This window comes from Gossypium arboreum, chromosome 6 (genome assembly GCF_025698485.1).
Source record: "Gossypium arboreum isolate Shixiya-1 chromosome 6, ASM2569848v2, whole genome shotgun sequence".
Lineage (NCBI taxonomy): Eukaryota > Viridiplantae > Streptophyta > Magnoliopsida > Malvales > Malvaceae > Gossypium > Gossypium arboreum.
The window spans coordinates 142007214-142029383 of NC_069075.1; the positions used below are offsets into that span (position 1 = coordinate 142007214).

Below are 22170 nucleotides of genomic sequence, written 5' to 3' on the forward strand. Positions count from 1 at the left end.
TAAAATAAAATTTATTTTTAATTAAATATTTAAATTCTTCATAAAAAATAATGGCACAGATAAAAAATTTGAAAGTAAAAACATAGAAAAATATTTGTTAAAAATGAAAAAATGAAAATACTATTTTTAAAATAATTTTAAAGATTTTTGGTATATGACTGATTGCTTTTTAATTTATATGTTAAATATTTTCTTATATAATAGTAAAAGAGATAGTATTAATTTTAAAATATTGAATTAATTATCATTATAGTATAGGGTTTACGGTATACTGTTAAGGGTTTAATGTCTATGAGTTACTATTTTAAGGTTTATGAATTATGGGTTTAGGGATCATGGTTTAAGGGTGGTTTAAGGGTAGTTTAAGGTTGGAGTTTAAGGTTTAGGTGTTAGGGGTTAAGGGTCAGGGGTTCATGGTTCATGTTTTAGGATTTAGAGTTTAGGATTTGAGGATTAGAAGCTTAGGGTTTAGATTAATTAGTATTTTTAATTTATATGATAAATATTTTCTTATATAATTTTAAAAGAGATAGTATTAATTTTAAAATATTGAATTAATTATCATTATAGTTTAGGGTTTATAGTTTAGGGTATATTATTTATGGTTTAAAGTGTATGAGTTACTATTTTAAGGTTTATGGATTATGGTTTATGGTTTAAGGGTTGGGGTTTAAGGCTTATGGGTTTGGGGTTAAGTGTTATATTTTTAAGGTTTAGAGATTATGTTTATGATTATCCCCAATAAATGTTTCTTTTTCTAACAATGGTTTAGTGTGCAATTGTATATATGAACTTTAATTTGATCCAGGTTCGTAAATTATTAACACAATTATTGATATAACATCATTTTATATTTATATATTGCATACATAAATATTTATATTTATCCAATATAAAAATATATTATTGATGTATTTATTTTTAAAACGTGTATGATTTAAATCAAAATTAAAGTTTCAACTATACATTTAAACCATAATTAGAATTTAACCGTCTACAATTACATATTAAACTGAAATTCATATATAATTCGAGATGTATCTCTATCAAAATTTAGGTGTATACATATAATTAAATGTCATTTATATAAAAATCTAAGCAACTAATGCAGACTATACTTAAAAGAATAATGCTTGTATTGTTGTGTCATTTTGTATTTTTTAATTCATCGATTTCATTTTATTTCATTAAAGTTTCTGTTTTATTTTATATGATAATTTAAAATTATAAAATGCTCAAAAAATTAAAAATTAAAATTTAAAAATTAAAATTAAAATTAAAAACTAAAAACTAATATTTAATATTTTAGTCTATATTTTAGTTAAAATTTAAATATTTAAAATTAAAAAATTCTAAAAATGATAATCTTATCACAAAAATTTTGAAAGAAAAAATAAAAATATTAAAAATGACAAAAAAAATTAAAATTAAGCAATAGTAGCGTTTTTAGGAAAAATGCCACAAAAAATTAAGCTATAGTGACATTTTTATCAAAAACGCCACAAAAAACTAAACTATAGTGGCGTTGTTTTTTAAAACGCCGCAAAAGGTGAAATTAAAATCCCGCTCAATCCCCTAAAATAACTTTTGGTTGCCCGCTCGTTGCTTTCTCTTTTTCTCAACAGTTAACAGACTTCAATTCATTCACCAAAGTATAGCACCTGACAGAATCGTTTCCAATTTTCCATTTTTCATTTTCTTCTAAAACAAAAATCCCATTGTTGCAAACTGGAATTTTGTGGAAACTGAGTCTCTCTCTTTTCTTTTTCTCTTCTTTTGGCTCTGGAATTTGAAAAACGAAAAAGAAAAAAACAGGATGAGTACTGAAGCAGTTAAGAGAAGCACCACCGGAGCTCTAACGGTGAAACAACGGAAAATCGATGAATTGAAGCCTTCTCCGGCGCTTACTGCAGAACCCAAGAAAGTTATCAGCAAAAGTGCCGACATGAAAGACGACATGCAAAAAGAGGCTGTCAATATCGCCATCTCCGTTAGCTCTTTTTATCTACCTTACAAGATTCCTAATTTTTATGGCTTTTTTATTGGAATTATTTTCTGGGTTTTTTTCATTTGATCTTGATTTGTTAGTAAATACTGTAAATTTGCTGACTTGGAGTGGTTTTTCCTTCTGGGGGTTTTGAGTAGGCTTTCGAGAAGAACAATGTAAAGAAAGATGTAGCAGAGTACATTAAGAAAGAATTTGACAAGAAATATGGACCTACTTGGCACTGCATTGTTGGTAGCAATTTTGGTAAACCCAAATTTCTATTAGATTCATTTTCATGGAAAATAGAATCCAAGATATCTGTTATTTTTAAGCGATGCTGTTGTTTTTACTTGAAAGCAAGCAATGACAAAAACAGGTCCCAACAAGACTCTGCTTCGTTCACTGGGTCATCGCCATTTTTCAGATTTAACTGGAACAAAAGCCAAACGAAAGTATGCTAACAATGTCTCTGAGTACAACACTGTCCTCGCTTCTCTCAATGCCAAACGAAGGTTCTGTCGTTTAACTTGTTGCTTTGTTCGGGTCTTATTTGATGTCTTTGTTTCTATTTTGTTTATCTATAGTCGGAAGAGGGTTTTTTTTTTTGACATGCATGAAGTTTCTGATTGACCATTGCAGTTCTTGAGGTTGTTTTGGTGGCAATGATCTATTTAAGTAGATAACAATACCCCTCAATCTGTTCATAATGTACCACGCTTGTTTAGTACAATGTTCAATTCTTCGAATCTTCTTTTGATGGTTGTACAATTACACTACGTTTACAGGCAAAATATAGAAGGAAATATTACCATGTTCATGCATTGATAAGTGTATGATTTTAGATTTATCATTATCAATGCAATATGCAGGCTTTTTATTCTATCTCTTATACTGATCATTTATGTTTGAAATTAATTGATCTGCTTTTCCATGAAAGATTTCCTTTCTTAATCTTTGTTTATTTATTGTTTTTGTTCATTTTTTTAAAATGTTATAAGGGGAGTTTTTGTTATCGGTACTTGAATTGACAATTATTTTTGTAAGAGGTCAGTATCCATGTATTATTTTGTGTGTAGGATTTAATACTATCCTATATTCCATATCTTTACTTTTGCATGTTGGTTCTTTGATGCAAATCTGATCTTCAATTGATTAAATTGTATGAACTAAATCTGGGTGTGAATATTATATAAACTTTGCTTTTTTGTCTGATTCTAAGACCTGCTAAAATCCTTTATTTACCTAATCTGCAATTTGAAAGGAGCTTTGGTTCTTGGGTAAACTGTACTTATCAATTAAGTTAATATAATATATTTACTAAAAATAGGTTGGGTTATTAACGTGGAACCTCTTATTACTTTAGCAAGTAAAATGCTATCCCAAACTTCTGCTTTTCCCATCCACATTTTCTTTAGGCAGGAGTCTTCATGATAGAAATAGGTTAATTAATTTTCTTATTCTTGTTGAAATTTTTGAAATTTTAGAAAAAAGGGGAATGTTTAATTTTTACTACCAAACAGTGCAATATTGTCTTTTATTCAATTTATTTTGCACATGAGATTCTATTCTCAAAAAAATAGATAGCTTACATACCTTTGTGCAGGAATGCTCATTCTTTTTTTTTGGGGGGCGTCATATAATACCTATTTTATCCTTTGAAAATGAATTAGACGTGGATATAGTACTTGTATGCTTGCATGCTCAATAATATTAGCTTTATTTGGATTTTTTGAATAAAGAGTGAATCTTGAGTCATGGAGTTCTTCAAGAACCATGGCTGATGGACTTGCTAAATTATTTATTCTTTAAATAATGCTTATATTTCATTATTTGTGCCTTAACTCATAACTTATAACTCACAATAGAATTTTTTTTGTGTGTGTTTATCCTTTACCAGCAAAGGCAATAGAAGATATGATGTTATTGAATGTGATCCACTAGTTCGCAAAGGATTTGAGAAAACTGTAAGTAGTCTTTAATAGATGGCACTTAACAAGCATTCCATTCATAAACAGTAACCCCCTTGAATAAATTTTTCTACTTGAAAGCATGTGGATATACTAATATCGCTTGTGCAAGCAGGCTAAGCACATGGTTATTCCTTATATGTCGATGTTACTGGCTCCACAAAACTGGACAGGGTATGTACTCAAGGTCCTATCTTTGTACAGTTTATTCCCTGATGAACTTTGTGATACTTTGGCAGGTATGACCAATGTGCTTATTTGTTTTTACCATCATATGTACTCAAACTGTTTTTACCAAGGTGCTTATTTCATTTAATTTAATATGTAATTACATATTTTATTCATTTTTTATGAATATTTATTAAATATTATATTATTATTTTTATATAAGATTGTTGTTTTAATTCTATAATAGAATAAATGTATAAGTTTGAGCTTAAAATTGTTGTTAGTTTTGTTCCAAAGTTAATTTTTTACCAGAACATGCTCTGTATCTATTATTTTGTTCCTTGAAACAACTCCTTAGTTTTTTTATACTAATTGCTCCTTAAAATAATTCATCTCGTTATGTGCACAAGTATTTAAATGTTTATGATCGCAGCTGGTATTTATTTTTATTTTGCAATAGAAATTATAGCTCTAATTATTTATATGGAGGACAAAATGAAATGAAAAAGGTAGAAAGAAAGGAACTCTAGCTGTCTCAAGTCCCTGCTAAATTTCAGTGCTCTAGTAGTCCGTTTGGCAACTTAGGAACATTTTGAGCTAGCCTATATGTATTGAAAGCATGCCCTATTTTTCCTGTCTTATTGTCTTGCAACGTTTAGATGTTTTGTTGTTTTTATTAATTAGCACTAGCAATGATCTTGGTTTTCAAATTTCAACATCCTAATAACATGGCTTATTAGGTTTAGGTAAGATCAATCCTTGGTTGTTTAATCTTGCTGTTTCGGGTTCGAAGAACTGTATGAAAGAAATCTGTTAAATTGCTGCTATTAATGAGGTCCGGAAGTGAGAAAATTGATGTTTGAAATATCTTTGTATGGTGGATTGAATGCTGCTGTATATTGTTGCTCATTACCGAATTAATGCTGAAACTAAGCTAATTAAATGGTGGATAATTGGCTGTCGATTATAATGGAAATGACTATTAAATGTTTAAAATTCATTTTATTTAATTGATGGATGCTGTTGTTTAAATGCTGCAAATTAAAGTGTTTAAATGCTGTAAATTGAAGTGTTTAAATGTTGTAAATTGCAGTGTTTAAATGTTGTAAATTGAAGTGTTTAGTTGCTGGAAATTGAGATGTTTTATTGCTGTAATTGAGTTGTATAAATGTTGTTAATTGAGATGATAAAGTGCTGCAAATTGAAGTGTTTAAATGCTATAAATTGAAGTGCTTAAATGTTGTAAATTGGCATCTGTTTGCAGGTTTATTGGCATCTTCTCCTGATGAGAGTGTAGTTTATCAAGCTTTAAACTTTGCGTTGTCCTCCGAGGTATTAGAATTCCTAGTTCAAAACTTAGCAATTTGTCTTTTATAAAAGACCTTTGCATTTTCAGTGTTGTTTAGATTTGCAAATAAGATGTTGTATTTGGACTTTGTGTTAGTAAAAGACTTGTTGTATTTTACTTATATCTTTATATTTAATCTAATTTTTATTATTTATTTTAGTTTTGATTCTATATTTTTATTTTTATTTTAATATTTAATAACTTAAGTTCTAACTTTTGGATTTTAATTGTGTTATTAATTTATTATTTTAAATTCTAAATTTGAATTAATCAATTTTTATATTTAGTTTTAAAGTTAAATTTTCATAGAAAATTTAATTTGATAATGAATTTTAATAGAAAATTTTTATATTTATATAATGGATATTATTCTTCTCAATATTTTGATAATGAATTTTAATTTTCATGACCTTTATAATATTTTATAATAATTTTTTTTAAATTTTGTGACCTTTAGCGGCGTTTGTGGGATCAGCCCCGCTAAAGGTCATGACCATTAGCGACGTTTGTGGGAAAAGCGCCGCTAAAGGTCATGCATTTAGCGGCGTTTGTCGGAAAAGCGCTGCTAAAGGTCATGACCTTTAGCGGCGTTTGTGGGAAAAGCGCCGCTAAAGGTCATGACCTTTAGCGGCATTTTTTTAAATAAACGCCGCAAACTTTAGTGACGTCATCTATAGCGGCGTTTTTTGCGACGTTTGGAAAAACGTCACAAATAATTTTAGCGGCACCTAAAAGCGCCGCTAAAGGTAAAAAAAAGCGCCGCTAAAAGTCTATTTTCCTGTAGTGATAGCTTGTTTATTATGCTTATTAATAAATGACTTGTTGCGCAGAAACGTGTAAAAGAGTAAAATTATTGTACTGAAAAATCACACTAAGTTCAATTCTCAGGAAAGAGAGGTGGATCACGAGGATCACTTAAGTACCAGGTCTTTCCTAGCCAGAATATCCCTCTATCGTAATTTAATAGAACAATAAATCACTACAATCACACTCACAAAATATGCAAAAATAAATAATAAAGAACACCAAAATTTTAACGAGGTTCAACAAATTTTGCCTATGTTCTCGGGCACTATCAAATATATTTCACTCCAAAAATACAAGTGAAATTTACAAATAGGGAGAGAGAATAATGCTTTAAGTAGAGAATAGCAAATATGGGATGAAGAAAATGAGAAATGGTTAGGCTTATTTATAGTTGAGGTTAAGGGATCAACTTGCAAAGTCTCTATACAATTAGGGACCAAAATTGCAATTATCCCATGCCAAATTTCAAACCAAATTTCGGTGCCTTAAATGTTTTGATTTTCAGTGCCAAATTTTCTGACACCCATATTTTAGACTTTTCAAAGATATGGGTAGATTCTAATAATCTCCACCTTGAAGATTTGATTAGGATAATCTCTACCAGTGGATGATCTTCATTTGTCCAAATCACCGGCATAGTCAGAATCAACGTACCCAATAACACCTTTACCAAGTGTATTATCTTGCTTGAACAGTAATCCAACATCCACGGTCTTCTGAATATACCGTAGAATCCATTTCACAGCTTGCCAATGTCCTTTTCCAAGATTATGCATATACTTGCTCACTATACTAACTGCCTGTGAAATGTCGGGTCTTGTATACACCATTGCATACATCAAGCTACCCACTGCATTAGAATACGGAACTTGCAACATGTATTCTCATTTCAGATTCGTCGAAGGAGATAGTTGTGCGTAAAGCTTGAAATGAGAAGCCAACGGGTACTTACGTGTTTTGTCCGCTCGTTCATGCCAAATTGCTGTAGTACCTTCTTCAAATACTGCTTTTAAGACAAGCTAACTCTGCCATGAGCTCTATCTCTACATATTTCCATGCCAAGAATCTTCTTAGCTTCACCTAGATCTTTCATCTCAAACTCAAGATTGAGTTGGGTCTTCAATCTCTGAATTTCAACTTTGCTCTTAGATGCTATCAACATATCATCAACATATAAGAGCAAGTATATGAAAGTTCCTACTTGTAGCTTCTAAAAATACACGCAATGATCAAATTTACTTCTTGTATACCTTTGCCCTTTCATGAACTGATCAAATCGCTTGTACCACTGCCTCGGAAATTGCTTCAATCCATAAAGCGACTTTGTCAGTTTGCAAACCCAATTTTTTTTACCAGTAACCTTGAATCCATCTGGCTGAGTCATATAGATTTCTTCTTCTAAGTCACCGTGTAAAAATGCGGTCTTCACATCAAGCCGAACTAGTTCAAGATCATATTGTGCAACCAAGGCTAGCAAAATCCGAATAGACGAATGCTTCATAACTGGAGAAAACACTTTATTGTAGTTTATTCCTTCTTTCTAAGCGTAACCCATTGCTACCAATCTAGCCTTGTATCGAATTTCATTTTTACTAGGAAATCCTTCATTCTTTGCATACACCCATTTGCATCTAATTGCCTTCTTTCCCTTGGGCAGTGTCACCAACTCCTAAGTCCTATTTTTATGAAGAGACTGCATTTTTTCATTCATGGCTTACTTCCACTTTACACCATTAGGGTTACTTGTTGCTTCTGTGTAAGTAGAAGGAACATCATCATCTGCAATTGAAAATGGATAGGCCACTATATCATCAAAGCGAGCAGGCTTACAAATCTCTCTTCTTGGCCTCCTATATGCAATTGAATCTTATTGCTGTAGAGATTCTTGGGTCAAAACTTCTTCATCATTTGTCCCTCCAATATTAGCTGGATCATTATTAACCTTTTCAAGCTCCACCTACTGCAAAGTACTACTGGTTTTGTCATCCTTTTGTGAATCCTTGTACTTTAACATGGTTGATTCATCAAAAGTCACATCTCTACTGAAAATAATCTTCCTTGTATCAGGACACCAAATACGATATCCTTTTACTCCATCAATTATACCCAAGAATAATGCTTTTTTTGCTCTTGGGTCTAACTTAGATTCTTTTACATGATAATATGCAGTGAAACCAAAAACATGTAAAGAATCATAATCAGCAGCAGATTTACCAGTCCACATCTCCATAGGAGTTTTTCCATTTATTGCAGCTGATGGGAAACGGTTAATTAGATGGCACGATATGTAATCGCCTCATTCAAAATTCCTTGCCCAATCCAAGATTGAACAACATACATCGAACTTTCTCCAGTATAGTCCGATTCATGCGTTCTGCCACCCCATTCTACTGTGGTGTATCCCGAACAGTGAAGTGTCGCACAATGCCCTTATCTTGACGTACTTGTAGAAATGGATCATTTTTGTACTTAGTACCATTGTTTGATCGAAGTCGTTTGACCTTTCGACCAGTCTGAGTTTCCACCATCTTCTTCCATTTCAGAAATGCATCCAATACTTCACTTTTTCTTTTCATTAGATACGCCTATACTTTTCTTGAATAATCATCAACAAAAGTAACAAAATAGTGCATACCTCCTAAAGAAGCCACTTTGATAGGTCTCCACACATCACTGTGAACATTGTCCAGAATTCTTTTCGTATTGTGAATTGCTGAACCAAATTTTACCCTAGTCTGCTTTCCTAGAACACAATGTTCACAGAATTCCAGTTTGCAAGAATTTGCACCTTTCAACAAGCCTTGCTTCGCCAAAGTCTGCAAAGCTTTTTCACCAGCATGTTCCAATCGCATATGCCATAACTTGGTAACCTCTGAATCTGCATTTTTCGTAGAAACTGTTGATGTTGATCCAATAACTGTAATTCTATTTAAAAAGTACAAGTTATTTCTTCTTGTGCCTTTCATCACCGTCAATTCCCCGGCTACTACCTTTAGTAATCCATCTCTCAAAGTGATTATGAGCCCTTTAGATTCTAAGGCCCCTAATGAGATGAGATTTTTCTTCAAGCTAGGTACGTAACGAACATCTGTCAAGACTTGGATTGAGCCATCGTGATTCTTCAATTGGATTGTACCCACTCCCATTGTCTTACAAGCACTATCATTGCCCATAAGAACAACTCCACCTTCTAGTTCTTTAAGACTAGAAAACCAGTCCTTATTAGGACACATATGGTAAGTACATCCTGAATCCAAAATCCACTCATCCGTATGGCATGCCATTGCCATGCCAACCAAGCTAAAGTCTGACTCCTCATCATGCTCTGCTACACATGTAGTAGAAATAGCCTTGCCCTTTTGTAACTTAGGACAATTCTTTTTCCAATGCCCTTTATCACGACAAAAGGCACATTCATCTTTGGCGGGTCTCCCTTTGGACTTTCCCCTTCTACTAGATTTGCTGCTGTGTGAATGACCTTTTACTGTTAAGACTTCTGCAGTTGTATCTCTGTGATCTCTTTTATCTTTCTTTCGAGTCTCAGATCTATACAACGCACTACAGACTGCATCAAATGTGATCGTGTCCTTCCTATGAAGAAAAGTGGTGGTAAGATGATCATATTCACCAGGAAGGGAATTCAACAACAATAATGCCTTGTCTTCATCTTTAAATTTCTTATCCAAATTTAACAAGCCTGCTAAAATTTTATTGAATGAGTTCACATGGTCATTCATCGACATACCGGGAGCATACGTGAATCGAAAAAGTTTTTTTTTCATATAAAGCCTATTTTCGAGACTTTTCGTTTGAAACTTTTCTTCCAATGTATCCCATAACTTTTTCGCTGATGTCTCCCTCATGACAGAGTACTTCTGCTCTTTGGCTAAACATAGACGGATTGTACCACACGCCTGTCTATTAATCTTAGCCCATTCCTTGTTATCCATCTTGTCAGGTTTTTCTTCAAGGGCTATATGCAGCTCTTGCTAACATAAGACATCTAGGATCTCACATTGCCACATACCAAAATTATTGGTACCATCAAATTTCTCTACTTCAAATTTTGCATTGGTTACAGTAGTCCTTGCTGATGACGATGCCTCTGCCATTTTTCTCCTCAATCCCAACTACTGTATATGTGAACAGTACTGTATACGTAAATAGTATCATAAACGGTTGTATTCCCCAAGTACAAATCTAGCTCTGATACCAATTGTTACGCGGAAGCGTGTAAAAGAGTAAAATTATTGTACTGAAAAATCACACTAAGTTCAATTCCCAGGAAAGAGAGGTGGATCACGAGGATCACTTAAGTACCAGGTCTTTCCTAGCCAGAATATCCCTCTATCGTAATTTGATAGCATAATAAATCACTACAATTACACACACAAAATATGCAAAAATAAATAATAAAGAACACCAGAATTTTAACGAGGTTCAGCAAATTTTGCCTATGTCCTCGGGCACTATCAAATATATTTCACTCCAAAAATACAAGTGAAATTTACAAATAGGGATAGAGAATAATGCTTTAAGTAGAGAATAACAAATATCAGATGAAGAAAATGAGAAATGGTTAGGCCTATTTATAGTTGAGGCTAAGGGATCAACTTGCAAAGTCTCTATACAATTAGGGACCAAAATTGTAATTATTCCATGCCAAATTTCAAACCAAATTTCGGTGCCTTAAATGTTTTGATTTTCGGTGCCAAATTTTCTGACACCCATATCTTAGACTTTTCAAAGATATGGGTAGCTTCTAATATGACTTGTTCACAAAAGAATTGATTTGTAGTGCCAAATTGTGCAAGTAAACTGTATTGTTTGTCAATTTACATCCAAGCTCTTAGGGAAAAAGACTGTGAGAGAGAGTGAGTTAGTTCAAAATATAAAAGTGAGGTTGAAACTTGATGATTGAGTTGAACTTAAATAATAGTTAGTGTTTGTCGATTTTATAGTGGATTTCTCTTGGTTAAACTCTACTATTTATCCCTGTAATTTGCAAAAGTTATGAATGTCCTTGCATCTTAATTTGATTAGTTTTAATCTTTAAACTTTTCAAAATTTAAAATTTCAGTTCTCATCAAATAATAATTGTTAAATTCAATAAATTAAGTTATGCTATTTTCAAAATCCAATGCGATAAATATATTATCATATGTGTAATGCTATGTTAACTTGTTAATTCCAAATATTACTTATTGAAAATTCAGCTAATGGATGAACAATTGTCATTTGCATAAAAATTGAAATTTCAAAATTAAAAAAGTATAGGGACTTAGACTGATCCATTTGGAAAATACGAACTAAAGTTTGAACTGTACGAATAGTACAAGACTAGTAATTGAATTTTATCAAACAAATTTAATTCCTACTATTTGGGTAAAGACTAAAATTTCAAAATTCGAAAAACACAAGAACTAAAATTGACCAATACGAAAAGTACAGAGACTAAAATTGATCAAATTGAAGTATAAGAGCTAAATTCACAATTTTCACAAAGTACAAAGATTAATAACATAATTTAACCATGTGAACAATTTCTGATGTTCATCTCAAATTTAAAAACTACTAGTAATTCTAGTTGCAACTGAACGAATATGTAATCGACAAAATCAACCAACCCCAATATTTATATTAAAAAAAAAAAAAAAACAGCCATCTTCCTATTACCTAGCACGTTGTCTTGACTGTAACTTGAAGCGGTGGGCGTTTCATATATCCTGAGAAAATCATCCGCAGTTTTCTCTTCAACTTGTTTACCAGCTACTCTTCGTTCAAAAATGCTTGCTGTGGACTGTTTTAAAAGAAATTCATGTCTACTTCTTTGGGTTGATTCAATTGCAAATAATAAAATATTACAATTTTACATTAATTTTACTTTATTTTATTTACATTATTTTTAATGTAGTATATATTTATACTAATTTTATCAAATTAATAGTTAATTAATATATCTGTGTGCTCTTATCTTCTACTTTCAAGCTAAAATTGTTGATAGTGTGACTACACAACTTGAGAAAAAAAATACATATTTTTGAATCTTGTATAAGTTGATGACTTAAATTGACTTAAATTGTATATGGAATTGAATTATACGTGGAGTATTAAAGGATTTATGTTATATTAATTTTAGATAATTTTTATACAATATTTAGAATTACTAGTAATTCTTTCTAACACTTAAATAAGAAGAGAAATACATTTTAACGCACTTAAATTTCTGTCTTCTCAAATTGACAATAATATAGCTTAACTAAGACTTAATTTAGATAATATATAATAGTCTTAACGTATGAATCAAGTGTTTAAGATTCACTCATGCGGCATTGACTTAATATTTTTATTTGTAACCAAAGACTTGACTTATTTTGTTGAAAATTTAATATAAGGATAAATAGTGTTATTTAACCTTTTTTTTTCCTTCTTAAAACTGTGGGTTTTTCATTTAAATAAAAATGAAACCATGGTTTTTGTTTTATTTTGTTTCTAATACCTTATACTAATTTAAGAATGACATTGAAGATTAAAACAAAATTCAAGCCACCATGTGTGACCAATTGACTACCAACCAAGATGTCAAAGACACTTCACATAAACATAGTTCATTTAGTATATGGCAGCCACAAGCCTAAAAGTGATGGTTTTCAATTTAACACTTGTGAAGGGATAGATGAATATAGAATTTAATTTAGGATTAAGTTTATATATTGTTAGTGAATTATATTATAATAATTAAATTTATTTTAATTAGATTATAGCATACTTATAAGGTGAGTATTTTTATCATTATGAAATTGAGATCAGTGACATCAAATTCAATATATATTTTAATTTATTGACACTGTATGAATTTACACAATATTAACTAAGTTGAAAATATTTTTAATATTTTTACTATTAATTTCAACCTACATCATGCATGGATGCACACAAATATTCAATATCGGCACACCAAAAATTCATTCAACTTTGGCTAAGCAGCTTGAAATAAAATATAAAATAAAACCTATAATATTCTCCCAACTATATGTTTGTCTTGTTAGACCCACCAAACTATATATATACATGCAAAAACCCAAACTTTCCTATCACACACAAGTTCTCTATATACTTAACCAAATTAAAGCTTTGCATAATGGAACTTTTCAATATCCCATATCTTAGTTACTATCTTGTGTTGATTGCCATCACAACATTGTTTTTCTACACTAAGCTCAAAAGATCCAATGGCAAAGCTGCACCGGAAGCAGGTGGTGCATGGCCAATAATCGGTCACCTCCCGTTGCTAGGGAAACCTGTGGCCGCTCATGTAACGTTGGGAGCCTTGGCTGATAAACTTGGACCGGCCTTCATGATCCGGTTAGGTGTTCATCCGGCCTTGGTGGTGAGTTCACGAGAAGTAGCTAAGGAAATTTTCACCACCAACGACATGGCCGTTTCATCACGGTCCAAAATGGCAGCAGCGGAACACATGGGATACAATTATGCCATGTTTGGGTTCTCTCCTTATGGACAGTATTGGCGTGAAATGCGTAAGATAACAATGTTAGAGGTGTTATCGAACCATAGGATTGATCAGTTGAAAAAAGTTTTTGTATCCGAAATAGAAGGTTCGATAAAAGATCTATACAAGTTTTGGGTTAAGGAAAAGGATGGTGAATCGGGTTTAGCTTTCGTTGAGATGAAGAAACGGTTCTTGGACTTGACGTTGAACGTTATTCTTAGGACCGTTGCTGGGAAGAGGTATTCGGGTGTCGGTAAAGAAGAGCAACAAGTGGTGTCACGGTACCGTAAGGCCTTGAGGGATTTTTTTTACTTGTCGGGCATATTTGTGATAGGCGATGCCATTCCTTTCCTTCGAAAGCTTGATTTGGGGGGATACGAGAAATGGATGAAGAAAACGGCACAAGAGTTGGATGATATCGCCGAGGGATGGTTGAATGATCATAGGAGGGAAGGATATTGGGATGAAAGTAAAAAGGAGAAGGATTTCATGGATGTTATGAACTCTGTTCTTAAAGGTGCTGACCTTGCTGGTTACGATGCCGATACCATAAACAAAGCCACTTCTTTGGTACATTCTTTTCTCTCTTTTCTTTCCATTTTTGAATTTAATGTCAATCAAGACTTGAGTATTTAAATATTATATGTTATGTATTTTTTGAAGCAAATGATTTTAGCTGGAAGTGACACGACAACAGTTACGTTAATTTGGGCACTTTCATTGTTGCTAAACAAACCTCATCTACTCAAAAAGGCTCAAGAGGAATTAGACATCCATGTAAGCAAGGACAGGTTTGTGCAAGAATCAGACATAAGTAAATTAGTCTTCATCCAAGCCATAATTAAGGAGACATTGAGAATGTACCCTCCAGCACCATTATCAGCACCCCGTGAACTCAATGAAAGTTGTACCATTGGTGGCTACGAAATCCCCAAAGGCACTCGGCTAATCATCAACCTACATAAGATCCAAAGAGACCCTAAAGTATGGTCTGAACCGTCAGAATTCATGCCAGAGAGATTTCTTACGACATACAAAGATGTTGATGTTAGGGGTCAACATTTTGAACTGATGCCCTTTGGTAGTGGGAGGAGAAGTTGCCCTGGAACATCTTTTGCACTTCAAATGTTGCATTTGACGTTGTCGAATTTCTTACATGCATTCGAGTTTTCGACACCGGACAAAGGCTTGATCGACTTGACTGGCACTGTCGGATTGACCGACATGAAATCTACACCGCTTGAAACAGTCATCTCACCACGCCTTGCCCCTGAACTTTATATATGATCCATAAATCCAGGGGAGGCAAGATAAAATAAAGGGTGAATTCGGATTTTATACCTTTATTGTGTTTACTATGTTGAATTTTTGTTATTTGTTAAACGCACCTTTTCCTTTTATTTCTCACACACAATGTAACAATGTTTAAGTAAAATATAAATAATAAAATAAAATTTTATTTTCAAATCATATTTAATTTCCTTTTACATGGCTATCTGCTTCCATTCTCTGCCCCACCCTTGCCCCTTTAATTTCCTTTTAAGTAAAATATATGATTTGAAAATATATAAACTAAATGATAAATGATATGTTATAAATTTGAAGACGAGTCGGGCTATGCTTAGCTTGAGTTTTGAATATTGAACCTCGAGTTTGATTCATATTTTAAGTATGCTTAATTTTTTTTCAAAACTTATTTCTCAATCTTAATATTTTTTTCTAATTTTAATGAAATAATTTTAACAATATAAACAATTTGATATGGATTTTAAAATCTAAAATGTAAGGGACCAAATTCTTAGAAATAAAAGTACAGAGATAAAATTTCATATTTACAAAGAGTACAGGAACTTGTGGTACATTTTAACAAAAAAATTGTGGATGGAAATTGTAGGTGAAACTCTTTAAAGTCACGGACTGTTAAAGAACTATTGGGAAATGTTTTTTTAATAATATATATACATGATTTAATGATGATAAATCAATGGTAAAAGTATCATGGTAGCCTTTATATTAAGAGACGGATTGCATTTCATCCTCACTACTCAAAAAATGAGTAAGTTAGTTTTTGTATGTTAGCTCAAAGAGCAAATTGTTTTTTTTATTAAAAATTCTATTCAATTCTACTATTAAAAATTGGTCAATGTATGCTAGAATTAAATACATGTAGCACTTTATGTGAAACTGGCTGGTGATTCTATTAGCCACAGCAAGTTTTAATAATAAAAATGAATAAAATTTTAAGAAAAATCAATTTCCTATTTGAATTAATAAATAAGAACTAATTTAATTATTTTTAAATAAAAATAAAATAAAATAAAACTTTTAATACAAAAATCTTAATACTTTTACTTAAATTGACTAAAGGATTAATTTCCTCGATAATAATCAGCATCTTCTCCTCTGTTGCTTCTTTTTTTCTTCTAAGAGGAAAATATCAAATTTTGGGTTTTCTTTTCACGGCTTCAAAGTTCCAATTTCAGTAACGTATGTTAGTGAAATACCAATATAGGATGGTTATACCAATAACCGTGATGCAATGAGTAAAGTACAGCAGGAGCTAAACGATGAGTAAAGTACAGCAGGAGCTAAACGTTCATATTGGTAAACATAGATTGTTAGTGATAGAATTAGACACCAACAATTTCGTGTTGGATTAATCATTAAAGAAATATTACGTTTATACCCTACAATTCCACTTTCGATTATCCATAAAGTTATTGAAGACTACACTACTAATAGATGTAATGTTTTAGTTGGCAGTTGTCATTGAAACTCATGTTTGAAGCAGTCGGGTTGACACGTCCTAAAACAACTCCATTAGAAATTTATTTAATTCTCCGCGTTTCTATATATAAGTGAATATTAAATATATTAATTGAAAACAATTTTTATAAAATAATTTTAAGAGAATTATCTAATAACAGAAAATATTTTGTACTGATTTATTTAAACACCATAACAAAATTAACTTTTTTAGAAAAATAAAATTATTTTCAAAAATCATTTTTTGGCAACCATTTTCAAGAAAATAAAAAGAACCCAAGATTGGAATTAGTATAACCTGTCGTCTTTCTTCACATCGCAGTACTTAGTTGATTTTCTTATATGGCTTCAGAACTCCAATACCAGTAACTTAAGTTAGTGAAAGATCAATATACGATAATTACGTCAACAACACAACAATGCATATATATGCATTGTATGTATCTTAAGATTGAAAGTAGAAATTTGGCGATGGATTATTCCCATTCACTCACAGCAACTTCAGCTGTTGCAATCATTGCTTTTCCACTACTATTTCTTTTCTGTTTTCTATGGATATCAAGAAGAAACACAAACTCGAAGAAAACAGCACCAGAAGCTGGTGGAGCATGGCCTATTATTGGTCATCTACGCCTCTTAGGAGGGTCACAACCACCTCACATAAGCTTGGCTAACATGGCTGACAAATACGGAAGAATCTTCAGTATCAAGTTGGGTGTGCATAGAGCTTTGGTGGTGAGCGACTGGGAGATTGCTAAAGCATGTCTCACCACAAATGATAAAGCGTTTGCCTCTCGTCCAAAACTTGCAAGCTCGGAACTTTTGGGTAACAACAGTGCCATGTTAGGCTTTGCACCATATGGACCTTATTGGCGTCAAATACGCAAGGTTGCCACTATTGAGCTCCTCTCAAATCACCGACTCGAATTACTTAAACATGTAAGGAAATCCGAGGTGAAGACATCTCTGCAACAGTTGTACCAGCTGTGGAACAAGAAGAGAAGTGCTAACTCCGATAAAGTATTGGTGGAGATGAAGGGATGGTTCAAAGAAGTTACTCTGAACGTGATTATGAAGATGATTGTAGGGAAGCGAATTCCAAATTCCAGTGAAGGAGACTAAATTTTTGTCCGACTAGAATTCGTGTTTAAGTTCCAAAATTTCAAAAAAATAAAATAAAAAATAAAAAAATTTCAAAAAAAATTACATCTTAGGCCCCTAAACTTTCTTTAAATTACATTTTCACCCTAAATTTTCTAAAAATTACATTTAGCCCCAGAAGTTTTGTTGCATTTGTGATTTGGTCCTTCAGGCAGATTACGTGATTTGGGGCACCCACTTCCCAGATTTTCAGGCCAAAAACATGGGTGGTTGTTCCTTCTTCACCCACTACCTGCAAATGGCATAAAAAACAAGCAAAATGGTAGAAATAAAAAAAAAGCACACACACACACAAAAAAAAAGAGAGGTTTCTCCCATTTAAAAAAAAGAGAGCAAAAAATTTCCAGCAAAAAAATTTTCCAGCAAAAAAAAAATCCAAAAAAATAAACAAAGCAGTTCAAAGAAAAAGAGTCAAAAACGCCAAAACAGTAGCCAAAACCTTAAAGGTGATTTTCCTATTTTTAAATCGGTTTCTTTTACTCCTTTCTCGTTTACTCAATCACATATACATACATATATATATATATATACATATGTTATTAAGCAAAAAAAAAAATTACCTTTTCCGGCCACCGTGGACGGTGGCCGGCGGCGGCGGCCGGTGAGGGTCCGGCGATCAGACCGGTGACCAGTCCATGGCCGGAAGTCCTCCTCCCTCTCCTTTCTCTCTTCCTTCTCTCCCTTTTTTTTTTCTTTCTCTCCTCACCAAATGATTTTTTTTGTTAATTTTGGCTTTTATATAGCCCCCCAAAACGACGTTGTTTTGGGGGCTGCCATTTAACCCCAAAACGACGTCGTTTTGATGCTACCCGGTCCAAACCGACCCGACCCGCCTCAGGATCCGCGTGTTTTTGGAGAAGGAGGAATTTGCGCGTACGGTCCTTCCGCGTTTTCAAGCTTTTGCAATCAAGTTTTTTTTATTTTAAAATTTACCCCATGAAGTTGTCGCGCTTTTCAATTTAGTCCCCACTGATATATTGTGTTTTGATGGGAAGGAATATTTGCTATTTTAGTCCTCCCAGGTTATGTGCGTGTAGCATTTTGATCCTTTTTCTTTATTTCTCTTTAAAATTACCCCAAAACTTTGTTTTTGTTCAAAATTTAGTCCTTTTTTAGATTTTAGTTTATTTTCGTATTATCTTTGTTATTTTATTTCATTTTAAATATTATTCAATTATCGTTATTATTATATTAGTATATATTTTATTTACATACGTATATGTATTTATATCTACATAGTATTTTATATTATTTTATTTTAATATTATTATATTATGTTTAGTTTTTTAATTTCTATATTATTATTATTATTATTATTATTATTGTTACTTATTATTATTATTGTTATGTACATATTATTTATACTATACTTAATATTATTATTATTATCATTATTATTATTATTATTATTATTATATTTACTATTATTATTCATAAATATTAGTGTATATTTTATTTCAATATTATTATATTGTGTTTACTCTTTTTTTAAATTTTATATTATTATTATTATTATTACTTATTATTATTACTGTTATGTACATATTATTTATACTATACTTAATATTATTATTATTATTATTACATTTACTATTATTATTTATAAATATTAGTGTATATTTTTATTATATATGTTTATATATACTCTTTATGTATGGTATTTTAACATTATTATATTTACTATTATATTTATATATCTAATATATTATATTTTATTTTCCTTACCTCATTATTATGTCATACTTTCTTTTGTATTTTTACTATTATCGCTATTATTGTTATTATTATTATTATTATTATTATTATTTATTATATTTATATAATATTATTAATAGGTACTTTTAACATTATTGTTTCTAATGTGTAAATGCTATGTAAATACTTTTAATATCATATTATGTATGTATGTATTATTATATCTATTTTTATCCCTATTATATTGCTAATACTAGTATTTACATTTTATTATACAGTATATATATATTTTTTATATAGTATTTTTCATACATTATCATATTTATTATTATACCTATTATTTCCACTATTATCATTTATTATTTTATTTTAATATTATTATATATATTCTTCATATATGTTATGTACATATTTTTTTAATATCTATTTTATACATATGTATATATTATATATATTTTAACATTACTAGTTATATATTTTACTATCTTATGTATATACTTCAAACACTATATATAGTATATTTCTAACACTATTACTATATATATATATATATATATATATATTTATTGTACGTACATACTCTTAATATCTTTATTATGTATATATTCATTGTTTTTATTTCACGTTGGATGCTATTATTACGTTTAATATATTGCATGCATTGTTAGTGTTTTAATATTTTTGTCATATTTATTATTTGTTTCAATGTATTTCCAACTCGTTTATTTTTTGTCTCCCGCCCATTTTATATCATTTTGGTGTTCATTACTTTAAATATTTTTATTCATGTTTTTACTAATTTCAATAAATAAGGCAATGTTTCGCATTTTGGAACGTCGAAGAATTGTGCCCTAACTTACGGGGTTTCAGTTCTCTCGTTGGTTCTAAATAGCTAAATATCCTTTTGAGTTTTGAAATACATGGATTTCCAATATAAAGACGACCTTGTGCTCGGGAATTCATGGTATTGTGTCCTAACTTACGGGATGTGATACTCCGATATCTCGAGATAAGGAAATCTTTAAACAAATCGATTTAAGCCAATTTAAGAAATTTAAAATCAGTATTAAGGGAAAAGATCGTATTTCAAGTCCCTTCCCGATTTTTTAATTTTCGACATTAAGACACTAACTAATCAATTCGGTACCAATTTTTTGGCGTGTCGAGGGTGCTAATCCTTCCTCGCACGTAACTGACTCCCGAACTCATTCTCTCAAGTTTCGTAGACCAAAGGCCCTGTTTTAGTAAACTAAAATTGATTTATTAAAACAAAGGTGATCCGATCACACTTAATAAAAGATTGGTGGCGACTCCCGTTTAAATTTTCACTTTCAAACAAAGTCGATCCCCGTTTTCAAAAGAAAGGTTTCGACAAGGTGAAAACTTGAAATGGAGGAAATCGATGGATGACTTCTTTGTACTAAGTGGAAAGTTCTTAATATCAGATGCTTTGCCGTTTCTGAGATTCCTGGACATAGGTGGAGACATCAAGTTCATGAAGAAGACAACGAAAGAATTGGACCAAGTTGTGGAGGGATGGCTAAGAGAGCACAAGCAGAAGAGAGCTGAAAATAAGGCGAATGGTGAGGAAGATTTCATGGGAGTGATGCTGTCTATTCTCAGTGAGGCAGAGGAACACCATGCTGATACAATCAACAAAATCAATTGTCTCGTACGTGCATATCTCTTAACCAAATAGATTGTGATTAATGGCAATTTTTTTTGGTCAAGATTGCTATTAGTAACATACATAAGTTGGAAATGCAATTATTTCATTGTTGATCTTTTCATGGTATTTGATGTAACAGGGAATTCTCTTAGGCGCGGAGGATACTACATCCATCACATTGACATGGGCCTTATCTTTACTACTCAATAATCGTGACAAATTGAGTAAAGTCCAACAAGAACTAGATGTCCACATTGGTAAGGATAGACTACTTCTGACCGAATCAGACACAAAAAACTTAGTGTATCTTCAATCCATCATTAAAGAAACTCTACGACTATATCCTCCTGCTCCACTCTCTGTGATCCATGAAGCCATTGAAGATTGCACGGTTAATGGATACCATGTTTCAGCTGGCACCTGGCTTATTATGAATCTTCATAAGATTCATCATGATCCACTTATATGGGCAAACCCTTTTGAATTTCAACCTGAAAGATTTATAACTACCCACAAAGACATCGATGTGAGGGGACAGAATTTTAAACTAGTTCCATTTGGAAGTGGTAGAAGAATGTGCCCCGGAGTTTCATTTGCACTTCATGTTTTACAGCTTACGTTGGCTAATGTGTTACACTGGTTTGAGTTTGAAACCCCATCAGGCATAGCAGTCGATATGCGTGAAGGACTTGGGTTAACGGGTTCTAAAGCAACTCCATTAGAAGTTCATATAACTCCTCGCCTTCCTGCTTTTGTTTACAATTCCACTAACTCCATTAGCGCTTACCCTGGGTAATTTGCTGCATTGGTTCGAGTTTGAAACTCCATCAAACGATCCAGTCGATATGTCTGAAGCAATCGGGTTAATGAGTCCTAATGCAACTCCATTAGAAGTTTATATAACTCCTCGCATTCATACTTATGTTTACCTATAATTATAATAAATAAGTTTTTAGTATTATTACTAATATATCTTTTTGCTGATTTAATATTTTCATTTATTTGTTTATTTTGAATAAATAATTTTATTCAAAACATGCATTATCGATAGTTGTGTTGAAAGAATATTTCAACATACTAAAACATATAAGA

The 22170-nt window shown here is 31.6% G+C and overlaps 3 protein-coding genes and 1 long non-coding RNA gene across 12 annotated transcripts; 3 read left to right on the forward strand and 1 right to left on the reverse strand.

The window, feature by feature from the left end:
* Window positions 1-1528: 1528 nt before the first annotated feature.
* LOC128294087 (DNA-directed RNA polymerase 2, chloroplastic/mitochondrial-like) lies at window positions 1529-5571 on the forward strand. 9 transcript variants are annotated; one of them, XM_053029941.1, is made up of 7 exons: window positions 1529-1990; window positions 2146-2251; window positions 2349-2499; window positions 3885-3951; window positions 4070-4128; window positions 4194-4253; window positions 4863-5377. In XM_053029941.1, the coding sequence occupies exons 1-7, from the start codon at window positions 1817-1819 to the stop codon at window positions 4870-4872; spliced, it is 627 nt and encodes a 208-aa protein (XP_052885901.1). In that variant the 5' UTR covers window positions 1529-1816; the 3' UTR covers window positions 4873-5377. The 9 variants fall into 9 exon arrangements, with proteins under 9 accessions (XP_052885901.1, XP_052885900.1, XP_052885898.1 ...); XM_053029940.1 differs by lacking the exon at window positions 4863-5377 and adding an exon at window positions 5387-5571 and having other exon boundaries at window positions 1530-1990; XM_053029936.1 differs by lacking the exon at window positions 4863-5377 and adding an exon at window positions 5387-5571 and having other exon boundaries at window positions 1532-1652; window positions 1806-1990; window positions 4070-4253.
* Window positions 5572-13375: 7804 nt separating this feature from the next.
* Window positions 13376-15254, forward strand: LOC108482320 (cytochrome P450 CYP82D47-like). Its single transcript, XM_017785443.2, has 2 exons — window positions 13376-14357; window positions 14451-15254. Exons 1-2 carry the CDS (start codon window positions 13419-13421, stop codon window positions 15072-15074), a joined length of 1563 nt encoding a protein of 520 aa, XP_017640932.1. The 5' UTR covers window positions 13376-13418; the 3' UTR covers window positions 15075-15254.
* A 1753-nt stretch (window positions 15255-17007) lies between these two features.
* Window positions 17008-22042, forward strand: LOC108481807 (cytochrome P450 CYP82D47-like). The gene is made up of 3 exons (XM_053030154.1): window positions 17008-17661; window positions 20771-21081; window positions 21218-22042. Exons 1-3 carry the CDS (start codon window positions 17025-17027, stop codon window positions 21872-21874), a joined length of 1605 nt encoding a protein of 534 aa, XP_052886114.1. The 5' UTR covers window positions 17008-17024; the 3' UTR covers window positions 21875-22042.
* LOC128294166 (uncharacterized) lies at window positions 17657-18420 on the reverse strand. Its single transcript, XR_008284442.1, has 2 exons — window positions 18275-18420; window positions 17657-17946 (listed from the first exon to the last, which is right to left on the reverse strand). It is a non-coding gene; the product is annotated as an uncharacterized LOC128294166 (long non-coding RNA).
* Window positions 22043-22170: the final 128 nt, after the last annotated feature.

Excerpts from the sequence above, each read along its gene's own strand:
- LOC108482320 (XM_017785443.2), top strand. The coding sequence starts at position 13,419 with ATGGAACTTTTCAATATCCCATATCTTAGTTACTATCTTGTGTTGATT. Across the intron at positions 14,358-14,450 it reads TAAACAAAGCCACTTCTTTG|CAAATGATTTTAGCTGGAAG; the intron begins GTACATTCTTTT and ends TATTTTTTGAAG.
- LOC108481807 (XM_053030154.1), top strand. The coding sequence starts at position 17,025 with ATGGATTATTCCCATTCACTCACAGCAACTTCAGCTGTTGCAATCATT. Across the intron at positions 17,662-20,770 it reads GAAGCGAATTCCAAATTCCA|AAAGGTTTCGACAAGGTGAA; the intron begins GTGAAGGAGACT and ends CGTTTTCAAAAG. Across the intron at positions 21,082-21,217 it reads TCAACAAAATCAATTGTCTC|GGAATTCTCTTAGGCGCGGA; the intron begins GTACGTGCATAT and ends TTGATGTAACAG.
- LOC128294087 (XM_053029935.1), top strand. The coding sequence starts at position 1,817 with ATGAGTACTGAAGCAGTTAAGAGAAGCACCACCGGAGCTCTAACGGTG. Across the intron at positions 1,991-2,145 it reads CTGTCAATATCGCCATCTCC|GCTTTCGAGAAGAACAATGT; the intron begins GTTAGCTCTTTT and ends GGTTTTGAGTAG. Across the intron at positions 2,252-2,348 it reads CATTGTTGGTAGCAATTTTG|CAATGACAAAAACAGGTCCC; the intron begins GTAAACCCAAAT and ends CTTGAAAGCAAG.